This window comes from Lepidochelys olivacea, assembly GCF_965140295.1.
Source record: "Lepidochelys olivacea isolate rLepOli2 genome assembly, chromosome: 24".
Lineage (NCBI taxonomy): Eukaryota > Metazoa > Chordata > Testudines > Cheloniidae > Lepidochelys > Lepidochelys olivacea.
Genome location: NC_140434.1, coordinates 17804495 through 17825696, shown reverse-complemented (window position 1 = coordinate 17825696; position 21202 = coordinate 17804495). Strand labels below are relative to the sequence as shown.

Genomic DNA, 21202 nt, shown 5'->3' with positions numbered 1-21202 from the left:
GAGGAAAGCGAAGAAGCCGTTGGGCCACCCAAGGGGGTGGAGATAATCTGGAAACACTGTAGGGCCCCTCTGCAGATCGGCAGGATGCTCTGACCCTGGCGCCCCAAGGCCGTGCTGATCGCCCCATGTCAGAAGGGACGGTGCAGACATGGAGCAAATACGGAGGAGGGAGTGAAAACTGGGCCTGATCCCCAGCTGGGGTCAATCGGCCGTAGCTCCATTGGAGTCAATGGGGCAGATCCCAGCCGGTTTACACCAGTGTAACTGTTGAAGTCAATGGACCCGTAGGCTTGCTGGGGCCCTGGCCGTCTGGCAATAAGCACACAGGCTGCGGCTGACTTGCTGTTTAACTGTCTCCTTCCACATTGAAGCGATTTGGTGTAACAGGACGTGAGGCAGGGGCAGGTCGTGTCCCTGTGACTGTCACTGGCTCCATCTGACATCTGCACTTTGCTGGTCACCACGATTGCGTCCGGAGCCACGACTATGACGAGGATTGCCCCGCGGAGCGCCCTTCTCCGGTGTCCCGGAGCCCCCGCTCTGCTACGGCGAGGCGTGTCTGGGCCATGGGGGAGCTGGGAGAAATTTTCCAACCAAAACTTTTCTCCACTGAAGAATGCAGCTTTGGGGCGACTGAAACGTTTCACGAATTTGTGTTGATTTCTCTGCATTTCTTCAGCTGGAAAAAATTCTAGAAAAACAAATTCTGAAAAAAGAAAACGTTTTGTCTGGCTTTCTAGTTAGATGAGAATTTTGGGCCCACCAAAAAAGATCCTCCCACCCCCCCGATCTTTGAGAACTGCCAGTGAACCAAAAAATTGGTTATTTGTGCAGCTCTGTTCCCTGGTGCTTCCCCCCCTTAATCTCAGCTCTAATTCCCTTTCCCTTTCCATCCTCATTTCGGTCTTGACTCTCTCCTCCTCCCCCCGGCAGAGCTCGCTGTGTCAGCCGAGAGAAGGCCCTGTTCAGCTCTGAGCCCAGCCCCGTGGGCCTGCCAGGACCAGGATGGTTTCCTTCCTCCTCTGCCTTCTCCCTGCTCTCCTAGCTACGAGTGCACAAGGTGAGTCACCCGCTGCTGTGGCCATTGAAACCAGCCCGGACTTGGACACTTTACCCCCCATGGATCCTCAGTCAGGAGAACATCCAGCCTATGCAGGGAGGGGGGATTAGCTCTGTGTGGGGTACAGGGCCCTGTCTACACTATGGCTGCTGTCATGGTTAGCCACAGAGCTGTGGCTGGGCCAGCAGAGCCCTGTAGTGAAGATGCCTCATGTCCCAAAGGACGGGGTTTTCTATCCCTCTAGGAACTCCCCTCCCCGAGCGACGGTAGCCGAGTTGAGGGAAGCATTCACCCATCGACCTCCATCTCTCCCAGGGGTTAGACTGGTCACACTGCAGTGCTCAGGGTGTGAATTCCCCAAGGGCCGCAGCCATAGCAACCCATCTGTTGGGCGTGGACCTGAGGGACACCGTGACTGGACACTGCCCTGAATTCTTATTCCCACGATGCCCCTCTGCACTGCTTTGGCAGCATAAAGGGGAATTAATAGAGGAGTAAATTACACAATAGGGGACTGAGTGTAACCTGGAATCAAGCCTACAATGTCCAGTAGCAGAGGGCTCTCCAACCGAGCAAACAGAGGCAGAATGAGATCCAATGGTGGGAGCTGAATTTAGATCAGTCCAAAGTGGAATTAATCCTGGCACCAGCTTCTCAAGTGGGGGTGGTGGTGGTGGTGGGGATTCTCCATCTCTTGGTCTCTGTACATTGGGATTGGACGTCCTTCTGGAAGATTGGCTCTAACTCGACCATCAGATATGGGCTGCATGGAGGAAGGGCTGGGTGAGGTTTTCTGGCTTCAGCTAGGCAGGAGCTCAGACTAGATCAGCATCAGAGCCTGAAACTCTTAGACTCTCTAAAAGAAAAGCTGTGAAGATGTTGCACTTACACAGTTCGTGTGCAGGGCGCTGTACATAAGGACTGAAGGGCAGAGATTCTCCACTTATATGTCCCCAAGAGGTCTGTGCGCTGTGGTTAATATGACTTGTATCAATGATAATTTGGGGAACAAGAGACAATGAACGTCCCTTTGTGCTGTTTAACACAGTTTTTTGCCTGGCAATTTCCATCCTTGCCATCTCCCACATACTGCAAATGGCTGGGCTGATCCAGAGGGATGTGGGCAAAGTTGACTTTAACTTAAGCCTAGGGCCTGTAACCGGCTGTAGTCCTGGAGCCAGCCCATCACAGAGCCTTCCCAAAGGGGAGCAATCCCTGCGAAGCTAAGGGCCAAGACAGCTGGCTTCTGCACCCCAAACCTTTCCGTCAGACCCCTCTGCTGGCTGGCAGGCAGCCCAGACAACCTGGCCGCACTCACCTCAATGGCATTTCCCTATTTCTGTGCAATGAAGTAACTTTTGAACACTGCGTTCCATCAACTCCTAAATTGCAGGGGATGTTACAGACATCACTGGGCAGAACCCTATTGATTTTTGGGGGGTGGAGGACGGAATCAGAAAACCGGAAGAGGGTAATCGGGGACACACAGAGCTGTTGGAGACTGGCCAGCCCAGCCAGACCTTCAACCCCCTCTGTAACTGTGTGTAGATCAAAGAACCAGTTGATGGGGCCATTGACACCTTCCAGCCCATCAACACCCCCCAGACCAGCTTTGCCCAGTGTCCCCATGGAGCTTAACATATTACACCCTGAGCGGCTGATCTCCCAGGCAGAAAGACGGATGGTGGGGGGAAGGGGAGGAGGAGGGCACACAGAACCCCTGGCATTGGGGGAGATTGGGGGCCCAGGTATGGGGGATGGGAATGGGGGGCACACAGAACCCCTGGCATGGGGAGAGAATAGGAGACCTTGGTACGGGGCAGGGGAATGGAGGGTACACAGAGCCCCTGGCATTATGTAGGGGGTGGGGGTCTGAGCCTGGCAAACCTGCTATAGAAGGAGATGGGAGGGGAACTCGAGTTTGTGAGGGCAATGGGGGGCTGCAAGGAGCCCTGGGTGGTGCAATGGATTCAGGCAACGCACGCTGAGAAGTGAGCGACTCTCCGGTACTGTGAATACCTTTAAAACAGGAATGAGATCTTGGGTGGGCGGAGCTGAATATGTGGGCGGAGCTTGGGAAGAGCACCATCCCCTTCACCCGTCCCCGTGCTGACCCCCTGGGTACCACTGGTCCAGGGCGGCTGAAATTGTGCAATTGCCGAGTGTCCCAGAGGAAACTGGGTCCGTTAACCCCTCGGCTTGTTTGGAGCAGAGGGGGAAGACTTGGGGCTAAGGGACGTGTCAGAGTGACACTGTTATGCCACAGTAAAAAGGAAACACGTGTTCTTCTTTCTCCAGCACAAACAGTGACATGCCAAGCGTGCTATGGCTCAGCAGACTCCTGCCAGCCTCCAGCAGGGACCTGCACAGTAGACATGGCTAAAGGTGGCTGCGTTATGGTGGTAGAAGAAAATACCCTGGGTAGGTGACATTGCCGTCAGTCCAGGCACATCCTACCCCACAGTCTGACACATCCTCATCGCTACGGCCAACCCCAGCACAATCCACCCACAAAGCACATTCACCTGGCACAGAACACTCAGTCTGAGCTCGACGCTTGATTTGTTCAGGCAACATTACAGGGTTGCGACTGGCAGACTGGGCGGTCTGAAATCCTGCCCCTTGGAGCCAGTTGCAGATCTGCCATTGACTTCAGTGGGGCCAGGATCTCACCCCTTGGGCTTTAGTTATGGATTTTTATTCACTACGTTTTCAGCTCCACAATGGACGGCTGCGCTGCAGCAAGCGAAGCTGCTTTGGGTGGAAATGCACGTTCTGAATTATGTTAAAAAAAGCAAATTGGCAGTGAGACCCCTTGTACACTACCGGGCTCCCAGAATCCTGTCTGAACCTCTTAGTCAGCTGCTCAGGGCTGGAGCCCAGCCTTACAAGATTTTTCTCCTTGCTTGGGATGCAAATTCAAGATAGTTTCTGCCTGTTTGACTTCAAGAGATTCCAAACCTTCTCCATTTTCAACTCCCTGGGATCAGGACAGTAGATTTCACTAGTTCCCTTCTCAATGTTTGCCCTTTTGAAATTGAAAACCTTAGTTACAGACCTGGTTTTGTTCATCCTTCCTTTGAATTAAAGAGATTTAATGTTTCCTTTCATTTACCCTGTAAGAAGGATGCATAGCACAAATCAGCTTTAATGTGATCTATCTATCTATCTATCCCCACACACCCTATCTATCTATCCCCCCCACACACACACCCTTCTGACCACAGTCAGGAAATTTTCCCAGCACAGTCACAAATGGGTTTATTAAAACTTCCACCCACTCAGGGTACGGCTTCACTGCATTTAATGTGGGCCGTGACCCGGGGTTTAGCTCTAACCCCCGCCACCGTCTCTACTAACCACACACAGACCCTTTCACCTGAGTGGATATGAGCTGTGAGCTCAGGCTGGCTGTGCAGTTCAAGGTGTAGCTTAGACCCGGGTTCCACTTTAACTTTGCAGTGGGGACACAGCTGTACACTAGCTTATTTCACACAGTTGCCAATAGTCCTCCAATGCCTTCCCATAATTCCTTGGGGGCCATGTTTTCCTGTCCTCCTGCCTACTCACTTCTGCTGCAGCGAAATCACCTTCCGGTTTATCGACCCCTTGGGGACGTTTTAAACTCCACTTTCCCTGCAGCCGGCTTCGTCTCTACCTGGCTCTCAAGCAGAGTCGCCGTCGCAGAGACTCACGGCAGAGAACTGCACAGCTCAGGGCAGTGCTAACAACCATGGGACATGCCTGCAAAAGGCCTAACGTTGTCCCGGGGTTAGTGCAGCCCCGGCCTGGCGGTGTCCGGGTGGATCGAAGCCCCGGGAGGCTTGGCAGTGCAGATGCTGAGACCAGGGCGTGGCTAACTCGGGTTCACAGATGGCCCCAAGAGCAGAGGTGGGAGAAGAGCATTCCATCTGGCTTTACAAATTGTCACTGAGGAAGAATCACCACAGCCCTTGGGAGATTGTCCCAGTGGTTAATCACCCTCCCTGTGAGACAGTCGCCTTATTTCCAGTCTGAGTCTGTCCGGCTCCAACTCCCAGCCACTGGATGGCGTCCGACCTTCCACCGCCCGACTGAGGAGCCCGTTAGTTAATGTTTGTTCCCCGGGTGGGTTCTGGCAGACGGGGATCACGTCACCACCGAATCTGCTCTGTGTTGAGCTACCTGGGTGGAGCTCCTGGTGTCTCTCGCTCTAATGCAGGTTTTCTAGCCCTTTAATCATCCTCATGGCTCTTCTCTGACCCCTCCCCAAGTGTGCAAACTCTTTCTGGAATGGTGGGTGCCAGAACTGGGCACGGGCTCCCAGCAACGTCACCCCAGGGCCAAACTCGGAGGTAAAATAACCTCCCTGCTCCGCCTCGAGGTTCCCCTCCCAGCCTCTCAGTTCTGTTCTTTGTTTTTTTAGTAACAGCAGACGGGACAAAGTCCACAAGCGTCTCCAAAGGCTGTCTAGATGACTTCAGTGCTTTCATAAAAGGCCCCGTCACTGTCACTCTTGGGAATGGCAAGTATATCCGGGTCAACATCGCACAGTGCAACACAGACAAGTGTAACTCGGCTGTACTGGCAGGTACGTAGGGATCTGTTTTTACGGTGCCATTTCATGGCTTGTTGGAAGGGCACTAGCTTAAAGCACATGAACGAAGGGTTCACGCGTGTCAGCAGGCTGCACGTGGACAGCTGGGCCGTGGCAGGCTGGTGCAGGGTCGATTCAGAGCCCAGTGGAGCTTAGTCACCTCCCCCGCTTGCTACAGTCGAATGGTTCATGTGGACAAGCCCCGGCATGATTGTCTTTGTTACCATTTCTCCCCTTTATTGCCCTAAAGTCCACTCACTCGAATGTCATTTCTGTCGCCATTGAAATGGCTGTAGCTGGCGGGTCTCCAGACCAGGGAGTGGAACAGTTGGGGCCCATGTGAAATCAGACGGGCGAGGGCTGCAGGCGAGAGAGGGGGCAGCAGCCGGGATGGGCTCAAATCGAAACCTCCCTGAGCCTATCAGCCTCCACTTCAAACTCGCTGGGGGCTTTGCCCCCCACTTACTGTGGGAAGCTGCTCCAAGATGTCCCTCTTCTGATGGCTGGAAACTGAGTTCAGAGACTCGGGGCTGTTCATCGCGGGCCAGTTGATCCCCGTTGGTCCTTGTGCAAAAAATTCAAACCGGCCCGTTGGGCCATTTCCCCAAACAATTGGATTTCCTGTCGCTTTCAGCTTTTGAATGAGTGAGTGATCACAGCTGGGACATCGCCGGTGTCATAGAGATGTCGGGGGAGAACACACACGGCTGGGATATCGGCCCCGAGGGGCACGGCTTGCTCCGGGCGGGCAGGGACAAAGGGAGAAGGGGTTGCCTGGTATAGCCAAGGTGTCGGCACCTGCTTGGAGGCTGGGATGTGAATAGGAGACGGACTTGTTGAAAGTCTCCGGGTCGGGATAAAAGGGGTAACAAGCAGTGGGGGGACGCCATGGGAGGGTCGGCGACCGACCAGCTAACCAGGAAGTAGAGGTGGGTGAGGCTTTTTTAAAACAGCGATGAGTTTGGTCACTGGGACCCCCTTGGTGCTGTCACCTGATGTGCTGAGACCCCCTGAGTCTGTTTTCCCTGCCAGCTTGGCAGCAGTCTGGCAGTACCCCCAGATCCCTGTCTTGCTGAGCCAGATACACTAGTCTGCTACAACACGGATCCAGGGTCCAGGCTTACTGGGTAGGCAGGTAGGTAGGTTACTAGGGAAAATAAATAATGACTTTCACAGACTAGACTCACTCCCAGTCTGGGCTCTGCCCTTTCCCCATGTTCATTTTCACAGATGTCTTGGCTGGTAAGCAGGGGTGTGCTCACAACTGGCAGCCGCCTCTGTTGTTTGGCTTCCCGCCTTTATATAGGTTTTGCGAAAGGCAGGAATCCTTTGTGCTCAGTTTAAACTTCTCCTCTGCTCTTGTGGGGAAAAAAAAGCATCCCAGATGGATTCCAGCATCAGGAATCCAGAGACAGTCTCATGCTTTTGCAGGGCCCATCACAGGCTTACAGGAAAAACAAGTCCATTTACAGGTCATTGTTTGTTCACCAATGGGCCACCGAGTTCCTTAAGTACCCTCCAGGGCCCTCACTTATCAGGGCTACATTAATAACACAGGGTTATACTCCATGTTCGTAACCATCTACAAAGATGATACCTGCATGCAAATGTGAAAACCTGATTCAGTAGATTACAACTTTTCCAATGATCGATCACGTGAAGTATTTTGCATAAAGCATATTACAGTTATGTCATAGTCATAGTCATAAGCATATCTGCATAAAGCCTGTGGAATGCCCCTGGTTTGCCATGGGTTCAATGCCCCACTCCCAAACCCCTCCTTCCCCATTCCCCCCCCCCCCCCGCGTCCTCCTTCTCTCTGTCTGAGAGATCAGTCATTCCGGGTGTAACCGTGTACACTGGGCAAAGTGGAGATGGGGGCTTGGGGATGTCAGTGGGGCCATCAAACAGGTGTTTGATCTGAGACAGTTGCAGAGGTGGCCGCTCTGATCAGATGGCAGGAGGGTGTTTCCGATTTCTTCCAAAGACAGTAGTCTTCTGGCCCTGAGGTCCTAGAACAGTGGTTCTCAAACCTTTGTACTGGTGACCCCTTTCACACAGCAAGCCTCTGAGTGTGACCCCTCTTATAAATTAAAAACACTTTTTAATATATTTAACACCATTATCAATGCTGGATGCAAAGCGGGGTTTGGGTTTGAGGCTGACAGCTCACAACCCCCCATGTAATAACCTCGCAACCCCCTGAGGGTTCCCAACTCCCAGTTTGAGAACCCCTGGCCTAGAAAGTACCTGAAAATGCTGGAATTGGTCGGCTGCCAGATTCAGAGGTTGCCGTGTGACAGACAGACGGAGCAATGCTGTCAGGCTGGGGTGGGGCCTTCGTATGCTTGACCAGTGCAGGTCGGCGGGCACGCCTTGCAATTTCAATGAGGTTTAACCCACCCTGTGACCATGTCTCTCTCTCTCTCGGTTCTCAGTGCCCGAGGAGAACACCGCCGGGAACGGGCTGCAGTGCCCAACCTGCTTTGATCTGAACTCTGATTCATGCGACAGCCAGATCACCCCTTGTACAGGGGATGAGAACTATTGCATCGATTTCGCTGGGGTTCGATACAAAGGTAAATGCTGCCAGCTGGCCGCAGTGCGGGAGCGAGCCCGGGAACCTCACGCCTCGGGAACTCCCCAAAGGGCTGCTGAAACCTAGGGCCAGTCTACACTAGAAGGGCGACCGCGGTGCCATGGTACCGCATCCGGTGAAGACGCTCTGTGCTGACGGGCGAGAACTCTCCGGTTGGCATAATAAAACCACCTCCGCGAGCAGCAGTGGGATGGCAGCGGGAAGTGGGCACCGGCACTTAGGGTGGCGTAACTTACACCGCTGAAGGAGGTGGCTTATTCACACCCTGGAGTGACGTAACTTGTACCTGCCTAAGCTGTAGTGTAGACAGGCCCCTAGAGTCTCCCAACCCTCGGGCTGTGCTGAAGCTTTGGGAAGGTGGAGGCGGCCAAGAGGGGTTTTGGCCGGAGGGAAGGAGAGAGGAATTGGGAATTTTTTCCTTCCAGACCAGCTCCCCCGCCTCAGTGATGCTGCCCGGCTCCTGGAGTTATGACAACGCGTCTCTTGTTGTTATGTCAATGTTATGTCAACGATGCAGAGCTGGGGAGAGAACCCAGGAGTCCTGGCTCCCAGCCCCCACTGCTTTAACCACTAGACCCCACTCCCTGTATGTTTAAGGTGGAGCTAAGCCATTGCTCAGTGTGGAAGCTCCTGTTCTCCGTGTGTGTCCAGGACTCCCAGCGCTTTGGGGTGTTTATAAAATAACTGAACCGAGCGGTCGGGGCTGCCGGGGACGCTGAGAGCCGGGCGTGTTCCCCGGGGGGACACGCGCTGGGGAAGGAGCCGCCCCCGGTGATCAGCTGGGATCCAAACTCCAGCTTCAGTCTCTTGTGGAGCTGCAGAAAGGGGCGCGGGGGAGGCAAGAGGGGACCAGACGCCCGGCCTGCCGTGGCCGGTTACAGCGAGAGCAGGGAGAGCACCGGGAGGGTGGGACCGGGGGGCAGAGGCGGGAACCGCTGGATGGTGGAGACAGAGGTTCTGGGGGCAGAGAAGGAACCAGAGCTGCCCCCGCCTCATTAGAGGCTGGTTTCCTCCCTCGGGTCCATCTTCTTCTCCAGGTGCTCCTGCTTTGGATATATCAAGATTTTCTGGCAAAGGGTGTGCCACTCCCTCTATAAAAGACGTTACCCCTGGAGTCTCCCTGCCTTCGGCAGACTACGTGTACTTCTTCACAAAGGTGACCTCTACACCTGCGGAGACAGCAACCAACGATCTGGCTCTGGGGCAATTCCCCTCTGCCCTCTAACTGCCTGGCCTGACTGGGTGCTGCTGGGGAAGCTGCTCCCCTGAGCCCAGCCCTGCACGGGCCCCGCAGCACCCAATTCCTGCCCATTGGAGCCCAACCTATATATCATTCGTTAATTCTATTGATTACTTACAAATTTGCAGGGATCACTGGGAGGTCCGACAGGTTCTGGTGCCTAGATCCGTCCCAGCGTTCTTAAAATTGCCGTTCAGCTGGGGACCCCGCTGGGGCCGGTCGCAGCCCTCGCACTGGAGGAACCCTCCTGTATTTCTAATCATTGATCAGCATCTGTAGCAGAGTCCCATACGCCTGGAGGACAGCGGTAAGACAGAATGCCCACCCGCCCCGCCCCACACTCGCACCGCCCCTGGCAGAACAACCGGAAATGTTAGTCATCACCTTCCTCATCACCATCACCTTCCTCATCACCAGCTGGTGCCGTGGTCCAGGCACCCCCCAAACGCTACATCTCGCCCGCCTCCTGCCCACAGGCTGGGGTACGACTTTTATAATGTTACCCCGACGTCACTGTGCTTAATGCCTATTCCTTAGGGGGTTCTCCCCTCTTCCTGATCTGTCTCTCCTCACCCTGCCAATGTTGGGGTTCCATCTCCTATAGGTTAGTATGTTAGTGATCTCAGCTTCTTATCAGACATGTCAATTCCTTGCCATGGCCGGCTTGTGGTCAGACATCTGCAGATGTTCCCATCCTACAGCATCCCAATGCCGGCGTTAGCTCACGTCCCTGAGGCTCGCTGGTGTCGTTATGGAGAAACCTCCCCCCTTAAAGACTCTATTCCCAGTCCCCCAGAACTTAGGGGTGATTGTTGGGCCATTTACCTGTGCCAGAGTTCGTAGGCCTCAAGCCTTATCCTAACAGCTGCACTCAGCGTCTTACAGGAGACAGGCCTGTGGGTTCCTTTGGCTACTGCCGAATGAAATGAATGCTAATGCTGGCTCGATGGGCTACAGAATAAAGGTCTGGATTTCCAGTTGCACTGACCCTTGGCCGCTGCGTAGTCAAGGATCTGCACAGTGTATGGGCGTGTGCATCTGTCCCAGTACCTCATGGCTAGCTGGAATCTCTCTATGGATTTGCAAATTCACTAAATAAATCAGAATCCTAAATAAAGCCCCCGGTGTGTGGTTACGTTCGGGTTGCTCGTTGCTGAGCCCGTCCGCAGGAGACTGGGGCACTGTCAGACACAGTAGCCATATAAAACGAGGAGTCCTGTGGCACCTTAAAGATTAACAAATTTATTTGGGCATAAACATATAAGACTTTGCTTGGCTGTCTGTGTATATATACACACCGGGCATCCCATATGATGTTCTTTGAACATAGAACGTAGGTTTTACTTTGCACCCAGGCTGAAGCCCAAGCTCTGGGACCCTGTGGGGTCTCCACTACAAGGTCCACACTGCTGGTCACCCAGCGCTGAGATGCAGCTGTCTCTGGGGTGGGGCATGGGGGCTGTTTATACAGGGATCCTTTACGCGGAGCTGAGATGCAGCCACTTCTAGGGTGGGGCAGCACAGGCCCCGTCTGCCCTGTAGGCCTGATTTGGCACCCATGCCGACCCCACTTTTGTGAAATGGGGCTGGAATCGATGCAGAACATTTACTTTGGGGTTTAGCCCCGGGGCAGCTGCACTGGTTGGGGGCTGGGGGAGCAGAGTGCAGAGCGAGCGTGAGCCAGCGTTACGATGGGGTGAGGGAGCCGATTATCAGCTGTGCAGCAGCATTACACAGGAGCTCAGGGCAATTGTCATATTTGCAGAAAACATTCCTGGCTTGAGGCCAAAGCCAAGTAAGGAAACTGCCTGGTTCCTGGGAGTCAGGGGATAAAGCTTCCACTCTGCCCTTATCTCATTTTATGTGCCGTTGTATTGACATGACCCTTGCTCAGCAACTCTGGGGAAAGTCCATGTGCCCAGGAAATGGAAAGTGAAAAATACAGCTGCCTTCAGAGTCATTAACAACCAGAGCTGGGGAGAATGATGGGAAACTGGCTGTCAAGGTCGTACGTTTTGCTGCCATTGAGCAGAGAGGGTAACACTGGTGTCAGCGGTGGGATACTGGTGTGAGAAGTGGGTTACAAGGCAATCTCGCTCGCTCTTGGTTTTACACCCTGCCCATCCCTGTACTAGCTCAGCACCTACCACAACAGCCGTGGGCCTTCCAGCATCCACACAGCAGCCAGAAACTCCCAAACTGACTCCAGAACGTGTGTGTGAAATCCACCCCTCCCGTGGAGAGGGGCCGGCACAAAGTCCCCCCCAAAACCTCGAAACAAAACTCTTTGTAGAGGGGTAAATTTCAACCTTGTTGATCGAAATGGGCCCAGCTCCGAGCATGGAAGGCCGCTTCTGTCAACAACGGAGGCAGCCTCGGAGCTAAGAATGGAACCCAGGAGTCCGGGCTCCCAGCCCCGCCTGCTCTAACCACTAGTCCCCACGCCCCTCCCAGAGCTGGGGAGAGAACCCAGGGGTCCTGGCTCCCAGCCCCGCCTTCTCTAACCACTAGTCCCCACGCCCCTCCCAGAGCTGGGGAGAGAACCCAGGAGTCCTGTAAACCCCGCACCTCTGCAAACCTTAAAGGGGACGCTCATTTATCCAGGTTATTTCCAATAAAGGAAGCGGGGGTGGGGTGGCAGTGGCAGCAGACTTTGGGGGCACTCATGGTTTTCAGGGGGTCAATGGGCCCGATGGTCCTGCCTGGCTGGGGAGTCGGTGAATCGACGACAAACCGGCCTGTGAGTCAGAGGCCGGCGGCTGCTTGCACCGCACGGTCCTGTTCCCCTCCAGCTCACACCTCGGCTGCCCCACGTCAATGACCTGGTGTGGGACCAGCTTCGGCTGGCGGGGGACACAGGGTTCAGCTGGCGGGGGACACACGGTTCGGCTGGAGGGGGACATACGGTTCGGCTGGAGGGGGACCCACGGTTCGGCTGGAGGGGGACCCAGCTGGCTCCCACTGGCCCGGGCCTCTGGCTTACATTCCTGCTGCCTTTCCCAATGTGTTTTCCTGGTTCGCTCCCCGACACCGTCCACCCGAGACGCTGCGGAACTGAGCCCCGATTCCTCCAGCTCTTTCTCCTGCTGCCAGCCCTGTCTCCACTCTCTCGTCCCTGTTTCGCAGCTTCCCCGGGCCCGGAGGCTGCGTTTCCCCTTCCCCTGCAGTTGTCCTGCGCCGAGCCGTCCAACTCCCCGTCCCAGCCCGTGCCAGGTTCCTGCTCAGTGCCCGGCACCGTCCTCCACCAAGTGGCCGCCTGACGTTTCTCCTTTTCGCACAGCCCGGGCTTTCCCGATGGGGCAGAATTCCTCCCCAGGAAATCCCCCGCTCCTAACTCCCTCCTCCACACACACTGTTCCTCTGGGGGGCCCAAACCCCTTGGGATGCTCCCACGACAGCTTGCCCGGCTCTAGCATCATGTCCCCGTTCGCCCCATTGGCCCTGCCAGGCGGCTGGGCCCCCTGTTAATGCTTATGGGGTGACAGTGGGGATGGGGCTGCCGGGGTCCCCCTCCTGGGCTCCGGCAGGGAGAGGAGGGGCCCGCGTGAACGTGGCTGTCTGGAGGGGTCGTTTCTGGAAGACGATTTCCATTGCAGACGCCAAAGGGCAGAGCCCCCCTGGCCGGGTCAGAGCCAACCCCGCCAACGTCCCCGTGGCTCCCAGGAGAGAAACGGAAAAGGGGGGTTAGTTGACCCTGTAGCCTGACCCAGAGCTGGGTATTTATAATTATAGCCGGAGGATTAACAGGTTCTTGTCCCAAGATCAGGCCCAGTAAGATTATTGTAAAATTACCGTATAATTTGGGAACCCCGATGTGCCCAGGTGCAACACTCACACATAGGAACCCTCTCTACGTATATAAATATATGATTTATTAATAATTTAGCAAAGTTACACACACTTAAACGCAACGAGGCAGACAGAGATAACAGAGAAAATACATTTGGACGGCCATCCTTCCACCCTGGACTGTTCACCATTATCTTTCTCATCACCATCACCGTCCCCGTCTTCCCATCAGTCTGGCCCCCCACAACGTCTACGTCTCTCCAGCCCCTCCGCTGCCCCTGGGATGTTACTTTTATAGTCGGTCACGCTGACGCTGCCATGACGAATGCATATTCAACAGCGGTCCTGGTTTGCATTTCCTCCCCGTAAGGGGTCTGTTTGCTACGGGTTAGTCGATGTCTGACGTCACCCCATTAGCGTCCGCGTCCGTTTGCTGTCATGGTGTGACGAAGTGGGACTGTTCTTAATGTTTCCTCTGAATAGTGTGGGGGTGCCTCAGTTTCTCCTAGGCAGTTCTTAAGTATCTAGGGGGTGGGGTAAGGGTGTATGATCATTGCAGAGCCCTAGAGGGCATGTGTGTGCAGGAGTCTGGAGACAGAGAATGGCCGACACCCTGTTTCCTGGCCACTGATGGCCTGGGCCCTTCCCCCCTGCAAGGTGAGAGCTAAAGGGTTGGAGAACAAAGGAATCAGGAGCCCTCCTGGCCCTGGAAAGGGACAAAGCCCAGAGGAGGAGGGGCTGGAGGGAGTTTCAGTTTGGGGCTGGCTGGGACATGGAGTGAAGGGCAGACGTGGTTGTCTGGCTCACTGCCCCCCAAAATGGACCCAGCTGAGGGGTCCTGTTCTCTGCACCTGCAAGCTCTGTTTTAGACCATGTTCCTGTCGTCTAATAAACCTCCGTTTTACTGGCTGGCTGAGAGTCCCGTCTGACTGTGGAGTTGGGGGGCAGGACCCTCTGGCTTCCCCAGGACCCCGCCTGAGCGGACTCACTGGGGGGAAGCGCACGGAGGGGCAGAGGAGGCTGAATGCTCCGAGGTCAGACCCAGGAAGGTGGAAGCTGGGTGAGCCGTGTGTCCTGCAGACAGGCTGCTCACAGAAAGGCGACTCCCCCAGAGTCCTGCCTGGCTTCGTGGGGAGCAGGTCCAGAGCATCGCCCGGGGACTCTGTGACACATGGCACCGTTGCGGTGGGAGGCTCTGTCCCGAACTTTCCGGATGCTGGCGTCAGCGATGTTCTGTGGGTGGCTGATGTCGGGATTTTGGATAAAATTCCCGCCCTGGCATACCACTTTCAGCTCCCTATAACTTATGAGATACTTAAGTCTACCTATGCCAAAGGTTATAGGTCTCAAGCCTCTCGCTCCTACGAAAGGCAAATCGTACAGGGTCAAAGCCGGCAGGTTCCTGGCATTATCACTAAATAGAATAAAGCAGGGTAACAAAGCAACGAATGGGGTACAGGTAAGCTGCCCCCCTGGGCCACAACCCCCAATTGAAGCGAGGGATTCAGAACCCCAAAGGAAGGAGGTGGAGTCATAACCTCTGGGGGCGGTGACCCCCTGCAAAGGATGTGGGCAAGGGGAGAGATGGGGCCCAGATCCCCTCCTCTGAGGAGGGCAGCGATGGGGTCATGACCCCAAAAGGAGGGGGGGACTGTGACCCCGAAGGGGTGGAGGGAGGGGAAATGAGTCAATGACACCAGTGGGGGGAAGTGGGACTGTGCCCCACTGAGAAGGGAGGAGATGGGCCTGTGACCCGCAAGAGGCGAGCAGGGGGAGGAAGATGGGGTTTTTGCCCCCAGGGGCAGGGAAGGAGGGGGCCCAGAAGGGAGGGGGCCATGACCCCACGGGGGGGCAGGGAGGTGGGGAGACAGGTTCATGCCCAGCAGCCCCTCCCCCTGGGACTCAACACCCCCAGCCGCAGGAGAGAAATCAGAAGGGGAAGTGGGGAGCTCATGGGTGGGGGCCCTTGTGCAACAGCTCCCCCCCCCGCCCCCGCTGGGCAGCCACAGCCCCTCCCTGCTTCCCCCGGCCGACATGGCATGAGGAACACCCCCCAAACCCCACACTGCGCAGACTGGACGCCCGGAGCCGCTGGGTGACAGGACATGGGGCCTCTCCCCGTGAGCCGGAACCGGCCCGGCCCGGACAGCACATGGATGGGTCTAATCCTGGCAGGTGTGGGGTGGGCTGCGGGTCGGGAGTGAGGGGCACCGGCAGAGCTGGGGAGGGGGGAGCCCAGGGCTGGGCTGGCAGGGGGCTGCGGGTGGGGAGTGCGGGGCACCGGTTAATATCACCCTCTCCCATCCCCCAACAGCCTCCTTCCTGAGCTCCTGCCTCCAGCCGGGCACGAGCCTGGGACAGACTCACCATCAGGCGGGAGCCGGCGTCCCTTGACGTGGGGGGGACATGACCCTGGTCGTGCTGGGCGTCCCCGAGACCCTCCTGGTCTGCAGCTGGTACCGAGGGGCAGAAGCCAGCAACGCCACAAACCGGATCCTCAGCTACGCCCCGTCAGCCACCCCCAAGAAGTTCTACGGACCGGCCCACACGGGGTGGGAGACGGTGGGGCCCGGCTGCTCCCTGCACATCACAGGGCTCAGGGGCACCGATGCTGGAGAAGGAGACGCTCAGGGAGACGGCCTGGTTGTACCCAGGACCGTGTACAGCCTGCAGGGTCCCGGGTACAACCAGGCCATCTCCCTGAGCGTCTCCTTCTCCGGTCAGTGTCACCCGCCGGCGGGCATGAGAGAGGCTGAGATGCAGCCACTTCTGGGGTGGGACGTGGGGGCTGGTTATACAGGGACCCCTCACCTGGCAGAGAGATGCAGCCACCTCTGGGGTGGGGCGTGGGGCTGGTTATTACAGGTTCCCTCTCTCTCCCCAGCCCGACCGTTCCCCGGGTTCCTGGCTGTCCCCATGTGTGTGCCGTTGGCAGTTCTGGTGTGTGTGGCCCTGCTGGTGACTTTTATCGTGTGTAAGAGACGTCGTGGCTCAGGTACAGCCGGGAGCTTCCCCGTGAGGGCAGCCAGGACTCCTGGGGATTAGCTCTGGGAGGGGAGTGTGGTCTAGTGGTTAAAGCAGGGGCAACTGGGGGCAAGGACTCTTGGGTTTTCTCCCCAGCTCTGGGTGGGGCAGGTGGGTGAAAGCATGGGGGGGGGCTGGGGACCAGGGCTCCTGGGTTCTATCCCCGGCACTGGGAACAGAGGCGGGGTCTGGTGGGTTAGAGCAGACCTGGGAGTCAGGACCCCAAACCCAGCATCTCTCACATCTCCCCAGGTGCCAGCAACCGGAGCGAACCCCCTGGGGAGAGAACAGGGATCGTTCCAAAGTAGGAGAACCTGCCCTTGGGCAGGGCCAGCTGTGAGTGCCAGGAACTCAGCCTGCCTGAGCTCTGCTGTTGCCCCTCACTCCTGACCCACAGCCCCTGGCTACCCCGGGGGCCAGGCTCCCCCTCCCAGCTCTGCCGGTGCCCCTCACTCCCGACCCGTAGCTGTTTTGGAGAGGCGGGAAAAGCCACTTTTCACAAACAATAAATGTCCAGTGCAGATCTCTTTCGTGCCCTCTGAGGTTCATTGGGGTTTCCAACGGGAGGTCGGATGGTTTGGCCTTGCGCTGCTAACGTGCGGCTGGATTTCCTCTGCCCCAGCCACTCGGGGAATCATTCAGTGCCTTTGCATCCCAGTTCCCCAGCCCAACGGTGAGGCTAATGTCCTGTCATTGGGTCGTGGGGAGGCTAAACATTAAATAAACGGGGTTCTCATGGAGCAGGGGCCTAGTGGCCATAAACGACCCACTGATCGAGCGAGCTGCTGTGGCAACATAGGCTGTTCATTACAGGCCCCACCTTGCCCTGGGCTCTGGATTTGACTCCTAGCTCTTCAGAATTCAAAGCGTGAGCAGTTCCCAGTGGTGTGAAAGGGCTGGATCATGCTAGGAGCTGTGGCAGAGGCTGTGGACCAGCCGGTCATGGGAGACGCTTCACACACTAAATAGAATCCAAAGATACCCTTGGATTGGCTTTCTTAACCCCAAACTCATTGATAACCTAATAAAGTCCAGATCAGACCTTCTCCTGAGACCTAGCTGCTCCTAGAGTTCCTCTTTCCACGTTGCTCAGCCCACACCCTGGGTCCTCTCTTACCTCCAATCCGCAGATTAGCAGCCTTAGTCAAAGAGTACTGTGGGTAAATACCAAGAGGCTGTTACACATGGCGCGCTACCTACGCAAGAGGGGAGAATGGAGCAGGCGAGCCTGTGGGAAGTGCACGGAGGGGCAGAGGAGGCTGAATGCTCCGAGGTCAGACCCAGGAAGGTGGGAGCCGGGTGAGCTGTGTGTCCTGAAGACAATCTGCTCACAGAAAGGCGACTTCCCCCTTCGAGATCGAACTGAGCGGGGTCACTTTAGCTGGTGACCTGGGGAAGTTCGAAGCCACCAACGTTCCCATGGATGCCCCAGCATCTCTCCCGTTCCTTGGTAGGAGTTACACCAGGCCCTTCCAGTTTCACGCCCTCCCTTAGGTCGGGGGCGGTCGATAGCACTCGCAGGCCGCATGTGGGAAGGTTTCTGCGGCCCGTGCCCTTTGGCCACCCCAAAACCCCAGGGGGTCAAACTGGGATTGGGTCTTCTCCCCAACATGCTGGCCAAACACAGCCACTTGGTTATAGGACCATTTAACTTTCTTAACAGCTTTCACTTCATCTGAGACCTTCTCAAAGCTCTCCACACTGGGTCTTTCAACAGGACAGTCAGTGGATCCATTCACAACAGAAAATTTCTGGCTGTTAGTAACTGAAACTTTCTTGATTAAAAAGAAAAGGAGTACTTGTGGCACCTTAGAGACTAACCAATTTGCCACAAGTACTCCATTTCTTTTTGCGAATACAGACTAACAGGGCTGCTCCTCTGAAACCTTTCTTGATTAAATCACTTTCACACCCTTCAGTTGCAGTAAACTGCTTGCAAAGACTCCATGAGGATTCCTTTCCCTAGGGCTTTTCTATGCAACAATTCACCCCTCATAGAAATTCTGCTCTTACCTGCTTTACCTAGGGCTTGCTCTAGAGGAACACTTTCCTGAGCAACAACAGACTCTTTCTGGGTCTCCCTTACATCCAGAATCACCTCTGGCCCATCAGGCGGATTCCTACACAGTCCCCTTTCAGGCAAACTTACAGACTTCCTAGATAAAAGGCTAGAAGCATTCTCCTTCCCTTTGCCACACACAAGTTCAGGAATCTTTTCCTTCTTGCGACAGGTTTCCACACCCTCAGTAGGTAACACAATCACACACCTTCATGCTCTCCTTGTGCCCTGGCTAGGATCTCACCCTGATTAGACAGAGTTGCTCCACCCTTTCCCAGCCACACACTAGCAACAGGCAAAATACAAGCACCAGAATTGTCTGGGCTCTGGGATTTTACATAGACCCTAACTGGATGCGACCTAGTTACAGGGCCATTCTCCCGAGCAGACAGAAACTTAGGACCCTTCCCTTCCTGGGCTTTAGCTGAATCCTGAACCAGCTCTGGGACAACTGCACGACCCTCAACCATCACAGGCTGCAAGGCCCCTTCTGCCTGCTCCACAGACAAAGAAGAGCCGGACACACTTTCTCCTTCACCACACACACAGCTTGGGATCTCATTCCCTTTGTCCCAGCACACAAGGCTGGTCACAGACAACTGCTTGGAGATCAGGGTAGCTCCCTCCACAGGCAAGTCAACACCCCTGACAGACATGGGCAGGTTTCCTTCACTCTCACACTTCTCCACCCAGCTAACAGGCAAGGGCCAGGGACACTCGTCTTCCACTCTCCTCTCCTTCCCGCCCTGCTGACTCGACACAGCCATCAGCTCACAAGGCTGCCTAGGCTAATCCAGACTTTCCTTACCAAGCACCTTGCCACTCCCCACAGATCCCCTGACTTGCCTGTGTCTCCCCCCACTCAGCTGAGGTCTCAGCTCCCCCCTTGCTCAGCGCTGCCCTTGATGTCCCGGTGGGGGTAGGCAGCGAGCTCACTGCTTTCCTCAGTGCATCAGAGCCAGCGAGAGTCCCCGCTCCACCGATTGGTTCAAATTCAAACCCTTGGCCGTTACAGGAGCAGGGCCTGGATCCTGTCCCAAAGAGACACAGTCGCCCCACAACAGGGTCTCGCAGCTGGTGTCCTGGAGAACCCCAACGACCAGCCAGCCCCACTCCTCCTGGGTCTGCACAGGGATCTGGGCCATAGGCAGGGCGAGGGGCTTCGTCCCTGGGACCCTCACCCAGCTCACACAGCCCCTCAGCATCTGAGGCTGCACCACCCAGGGCCTGACAACAGTTCTCTCTGTCCCAGGATCTCGCCACCCCAGGAATGTCTCCCCATTGACCATCCCCTTCCGCTCCCACTGGAGGTCCGAGGGGCCTGGCCCCAGGAAACTCCACACAGACAGATAGGTTGGGGTCAGGAGTGGGAGCCTGTCCACCTCCCCACCCATCTGGCTGATGGAGTCTATGGCCCCTAGGCCTCTCCGCTCCCCCATCGCCAGTTCATGCTGCTGCGTCTCCCGCAGCTTTCTCGGGCTCTCGCGTCTCTCACAGTCCTCTCGCTCTCTCGGACTCAGCTCCAATCCCGTCCGTCTCCGATCCCCCGATGAGGAACCCGATCGTGAAGATCCACGTCTGGTCGGGGACAGGAGTCTTGGGGATGCCTGACTCCCACTCCAGCTGCTCCCAGATCCTGCTGTAGCCCCATTTGGAGTCAGGAATCTGCTCCTGAGAGCCGTCATCCTCCTCCAGCTGCACGATGAACTGTGCCTTGGTGAACTTTCCAATGCGCAACCCTCTCTTTCTGCACAGGGTTACAATGTCCTTCTTCGGGAGACGGTGACAGGCCATCACTCCGCTCTTCCCAAGTTGTTGTGGACTCACAGGCCTGTGTGCTCTCAGCTCCCCACGGTTTCCAGGGAGAACCCCTAGTGTGCCAGCCCTTCTCGAGGTCACCCCCTCTTTGTCAGGTTGAGCTGCAGACTCCTCCGCCCCTGGGACCGCTCGCGGCAATCCCCCGGGGGACCCTGTTACTGCAAAAGTCGTTCTCTCTGGTCACACACTCCCAGGGGTTAACTGCCCCCTGAAACCGTCTCTCTCTGAATCTTCAGCACGCCTGGTCCTCATCAATTCCCCTTCGTTTTACTGCTCCCCAGTCACTTACTGCAGGAAGTGCTGTCCACGGGGTGCAGTAGATCCCACCGCTACCACCAGTTGTCACGGAGTGTGGGGGAGTTGGGTGCAGGTGTCACGGAGTCCCCGGGCGATGCTCTGGAATGGCTCCCTACGAAGCCAGTCAGGACTCTGGGGCAGTCTCCTCTCTGGGAGCAGCCTGTCTGCAGGACACACAGCTCACCCGGCTTCCACCTTCCTGGGTCTGACCTCGGAGCCTTCAGCATCCTCTGCCCCTCCGTGCGCTTCCCACAGCAAGTCCGCCCAGGCGGGGTCCTGGGGAAGCCAGAGGGTCCTGGCCCCCAACTCCACAGTCAGACGGGACTCTCAGCCAGCCAGTAAAATAGAAGGTTTATTAGACGACAGGAACATGGTCTAAAACAGAGCTTGCAGGTGCAGAGAACTGGACCCCCTCAGCTGGGTCTATTTTGGGGGCAGTGAGCCAGACAACAACGTCTGCACTTCACTCCATGTCCCCAGCCAGCCCCAAACTGAAACTCCCTCCAGCCCCTCCTCCTCTGGGCTTTGTCCCTTTCCAGGGCCAGGAGGTCACCTGATTCCTTTGTTCTCCAACCCTTTAGCTCTCACCTTGCAGGGGGAAGGTCCCAGGCCATCAGGTGCCAGGAAACAGGGTGTCGGCCATTCTCTGTGTCCAAACCCCTGCACACCCCTGCCCTCTAGGGCTCTGCAATGATCATACACCCTTACCACACCACCTAGACATTTAAGAACTGCATAGG

At 56.2% G+C, this 21202-nt stretch overlaps 1 protein-coding gene across 1 annotated transcript; it reads left to right on the top strand.

The window, feature by feature from the left end:
* Nucleotides 1-1005: 1005 nt before the first annotated feature.
* LOC311512482 (phospholipase A2 inhibitor and Ly6/PLAUR domain-containing protein-like) lies at nt 1006-9460 on the top strand (the record flags this gene model as incomplete). The annotated part of the gene is made up of 5 exons (XM_084613694.1): nt 1006-1060; nt 3359-3481; nt 5466-5630; nt 8075-8215; nt 9273-9460. The coding sequence occupies 5 exons, from the start codon at nt 1006-1008 to the stop codon at nt 9458-9460; spliced, it is 672 nt and encodes a 223-aa protein (XP_084469820.1).
* Between the last annotated feature and the right edge of the window lie 11742 nt (nt 9461-21202).